At 36.9% G+C, this 5,000-nt stretch overlaps 1 protein-coding gene across 2 annotated transcripts in view; it reads left to right on the top strand.

The window, feature by feature from the left end:
- The window catches only part of LOC137632538 (5-hydroxytryptamine receptor 1-like), a 168,868-nt gene that overhangs the window by 70,233 nt on the left and 93,635 nt on the right, over positions 1-5,000 (top strand). For both annotated transcript variants that reach the window (XM_068364513.1, XM_068364514.1), the window contains exon 3: positions 2,531-3,897. In XM_068364513.1, coding sequence (XP_068220614.1) covers positions 2,951-3,897 — 947 coding nt within the window. In that variant the 5' untranslated portion in view covers positions 2,531-2,950. The remainder of the gene's footprint in view (positions 1-2,530; positions 3,898-5,000) is intronic.

Here is a 5,000-nt window from a genome sequence, read left to right on the forward strand (position 1 = left end):
TGATCTTGTATCTATTATGTGTTTTTGATGAGAGTTCAAACCTATTCACGTCTGAAACATTCTCACATTTAATTGCCAGTTATACTGGCACCTAAAAATACCAAAAGAAAGTTTATTTACAATGTTTTCGATGCTGGCACACAAAAGAAATTCCTCTGAAGGTATCCTTGAGACTGACAGCAATTAGGCACAAACGAATTACTGATTGCCGTTTGGCAGAAAAACGAATTGCCACTTGCTTGAGGATCGCCAGCAATAAATTTTGTCTCTACCTTCGTCCAATCATCTTCACACGACTGATGTTTCAAAATTTCCATCTTCTATAAGATCCAAGATATCATCGTAATAAATAACAAAACCGTCTCAAGTCCCCGCCTTATCACCATTTGGTCAAGGGATATCAGAATGCCTTCTTATTCTTTGCTCATACATTGCAATTCCTTATTGGATTGCTCCTCCACAAACCATCTGCGCTTTTATGAAGATATATTGGACGGTTCTACATTCCCTCCATGATATATTGCATATTGCTGAAGGGGTAAAACATGGTAATCGTCTTGGGACAAGTTACGCCGAATCGTAATATGGCCTTTCATGGAAACCTCGGCCATTCATGGTATTTGCAAATACATCATTGCTAAATTTCTAACAATTTGCTTTCCATTTTCTGATTTTTTAATCTTGTCGGAGAACTTCAACCTTTCCACTTCCAGGAATGAACTGCATATTACTTTTTCCATTATCATGTCTTTCATGTCATGGGGCCAAATACTGTTTAATACTCCCTTTATTCGCTAACAGCTTTAAAAATTTTCCTTCTTTTGCCAATCGAATATACTATTTTTTTTCTTTATTAAAATTCCAAGTTTGTAGTTTCCAGTGTAGCATACTTTCCTTATTTTGAATCAGTATTTGCTGACAAGCCAATTAGATCATACATTGAAACAAACATACAAGAACACACCCGTATAACGAATGCATCGCTTTGCCGGTATTAATATAACTTTGACTAGTTTAAACTAAGGTAATTTGTTAACATATTTTTGTAATCTGTTGGATCTCCTTTTTTTATGATTTCTGCATGATAATCTTTATTAATCAAATAATGCAGGTAGGGGTTTGGGGGAATTGTCCTGCCGGATAGGGTAATGTCACTGTCACTTGCCTCTGCCATTCATGACCGACCTTTAAACTAGTACATTTGGAGTGTTGTTGGATTCTGGATATTATTTGTTTGGTTAGGAGGAAGAATAAGGAATGCTTCTATCCTCGTATATGCCTAACGAAAAACATCTCCGGAGTATTGTCATTAAAAAGGAAGAAATTTACCAGCCCAACGAGTCGAGCTTCACTCTTAAAGAGCTGGCCCGATTAAATTCCGGAGGGAAGAATACATCTCTGAAGTAAAAAAAAAAAAAAAAAAAAAAAATGTCGAGCAAACTTTAAAAAAACAAGGGAAAAAATAGCGTCTCCTATGGCTCCTTACTAATTTTAGTAAAAAAAACTCAAATTAATAAAAAGAAAGTTACGAGACATTTACTTTCGCATACATTTTTGTCTAAAACACTAACAATATAATCAATCTCAAAGAACAAAAATCCAATTAAACGTTTATATACAAAGAAATTTAAATAGACTTCGAATAGCACTTACGATCAATTATTTCCCAAGAGCTGCAAGTAAAGTCTAATGACTATTCAAAATATTCAACGTACGAGAGTTGCTAAAGAGATCGTTCGAGTTCCCAAACAATGGCCTTCAATTGGCTCTTTTTGAATGTGTATTTCCCGTTGTTATATCACAAATAAAAGTTAAACTGCAATAATACTATCCGCACTGAAACCTAAAGTTTAATTTTGGAGCGCATATAACTGAAGAATAGTTAACAGCTTTGCCAGATAGTGGTTCTTAATTGTTTCACTTCCTTATCTTACGAACTGAAAACTTTTCCGAGACCCTTCCTTTGTATTGAAAATGTGAATACCTTTGTCTTTCGCAATCTTTCTCATTTTCATTAAGTTTGATAATAAAATTCCGGCGTTAGACTCATTTCCATTTTAATAGGTATCACTTGCTCCTGCACATACATACATTTCCACACACATAAAAGATGTAGATATGCATAAATGTTTGTATACATATGTACATACATACATGCACACACACATATACATATATACATAAATATATAATATATATATGTGTGTATATATATATATATACACACATATAGAAAGATATGTATGACTTACTACTTATTCGATATCAGTCCATTCAGCTTAAATACATATTCATTTTAATATTATTCCTTGTTTCGTTTCCTCGCTGGGCTATTTTCCCTGTTGGAGCCCCTGGGCTTATAGCATTCTGCTTTTCCAACTAGGTTTGTAGCTTAATAATTAATAATAATAATAATAACAATAATAATAATAATAATAATAATAATAATAATAATATATCCATACTCCTGTTATATATTACGTAAACTGTTTGAAGAAAACATCTAATGGTTATTCTTTCTTTCTTTCAGGCCCGAGGGACGCCTTTTAACAATTGAAGACAGGAGGAAGTGTACAAACTAAGAAACGACAAATGAACGCTTCTACCAATCAGACATGAAACTGAAGCTTCAATGGCTGCCAATGTGCACTCAGTTGAAATATGTGTTTTTAAATGATGTGTAAATCTTGTATATCAAGTACATGAACTACCACAGTTAAACACATTTAACTTGTTGATATATATGGATGATTGACAGTGGAAAAAAAGGCCTGGAGAGGAAGGCTAAGAGAGATAAGAGTACTGTAAACCCTCAAATAGTGTCAAACGATTCAAGTGTATGCTCAAGTGACAAAGATGACCCAAGGACGTGGGTGCTATGGGTGAGAGCATTATTCTTCCACCAGGGTGATTCCCCTGAGGGTGCCAGGTGGTCCCAAATGTTCCGTTAATGAGCGTGGGCGTGGAAAGTCCCTCCATGCCCATCCCCTTCCACCAATACAATACAACAAGCCAGGCAATCCATTTCCTCCTCCTCCAACACGCCACGACGGAAGCCGCCCACGCGTTGAGTGCCGGCACTCCAGCACCAATGATTGACAGCGTCTTCCCCGCAACCGGAGGTCGAGGATATGAGACTGGCGATCCCTTTAATGTATCGGTGGTCGGGGGAGGTCTCGGGGAGGTCGCAGCGGAGGAGGGAGAACCCGAAGGTCTCTTCACGACCCTCCTGACGGTGATGGTGCTCCTCTTTATCATCGTGGGCACCGTCATCGGCAACCTCCTCGTCTGCGTCGCCGTCTGCCTCGTCAGGAAACTACGGCGACCTTATAACTACCTCTTGGTGAGCCTGGCGGTGTCTGACTTGTGCGTGGCCCTGCTCGTGATGCCCATGGCACTGCTGTACGAGCTGCTGGGGGAATGGCAGTTCGGGAGACTGGCCTGCGACGTGTGGGTCTCTTTCGACGTGCTCTCCTGCGCTGCCAGTATTCTCAACCTGTGTATGATAAGCGTCGATAGATACCTGGCCATCACGAAGCCTCTGGAATACGGGGTCAAGAGGACACCGCGCCGGATGGTGGCCTACATAGCCTTCGTATGGCTCGGGGCGGCTTTCATCAGCCTCCCGCCCATCTTGATCCTGGGCAATGAACATGGGGACGGAGCCACTTGCGAGGTGTGCCAGAACTTCTGGTACCAGATATATGCCACGTTTGGTTCTTTTTACATTCCTCTGACCGTCATGGTCACCGTTTATTACAAAATATTCTGCGCAGCTAAAAGGATAGTGGATGAAGAGCGCAAGGCGCAGGCGCACTTGCGATTAGTAGAAGAAACTGAGGCGGACGCCAAAGCAGCAGTTTTAACTTCATACACGCAGCTAAGGCCTGTATCCAAGTAAGTATAAAGGGCTTACCATTTTTCTTATCTACATGCTGCTACGTGTATCATTGGATATTCATGCAAAATATCAATACAAACTGGATATTCTTTCCTCTAAACTCTAATTTCTTATATCAATTCAAACTGGATATTCTTTACTCTAAACTCTAATTTCTTAATGACTAAGATTTAGCTGAAGGTTATATTAGAAACTACTAGAGTTCTATCTAGCATTTGCTCTATTGCAAACCCTTAATATTTTCATTCTTTTCTTTAATTAATAAACCCCATCACATCTCAAGAGGATTTCCCTTGAAAAAAAAATTATATTTTCTTCATTACCTAATGAATAATGTTTCTCACATATTATCATTAATATTATTATTCTTTTTTTTTGCGCTTTAACAAATCGTAAATAAGAGACGGAAGGACAGTGTCCATCTTATCTGAATAATCAATATTATTCAAAGGAAATTGTATGGTTACTTTTTCAGATTAATGGCCACCAGAAGAGAACAAACACATGAATATATATATATTTTACCAAGAAACCTTAAAACGGTATTCTACATTTAAACAATTGCTATATAGTTGCAAAAAAATTACAGTGCGAGAGGGATCAATATGATTCAAATGAAAAAGAAGATACTTAATAGGACACCGAAATTAATATCAAATATTATATGTAACAATCTGGCACACTATTATATATTTTTCCTCTTCCTCTTGTTTTATTTATTTTTATATTTTATATATTAAATACATATATTCTTATGTTGTTACTGTTCTTAAACATTTTAAATGTTCATTACTTCTCTTGTAGTTTATTTATTTCATTGTTTCCTATCCTCACTGGGCTATTTTCTCCTGTAGGAGCCCTTGGGCTTTTCCAACTACAGAATTCTAGCTTAGCTAATAATAATAATAATAATAATAATAATAATAATAATAATAATAAGAATAAGAATAATAATAATAGCAATTAGATATTCCTGACATCCTCCAGAGGTTAATGGAGTCGTTCATGGACACAGAAACAGACAAATAAATAAATGAATAAAAAGATAAATCAACTCGATTTTATAACTTCCTTGGCGGAGGCATTAATAATAATAATA

The sequence above is a fragment of the Palaemon carinicauda genome, chromosome 41, assembly GCF_036898095.1.
Source record: "Palaemon carinicauda isolate YSFRI2023 chromosome 41, ASM3689809v2, whole genome shotgun sequence".
Classification (NCBI taxonomy): domain Eukaryota; kingdom Metazoa; phylum Arthropoda; class Malacostraca; order Decapoda; family Palaemonidae; genus Palaemon; species Palaemon carinicauda.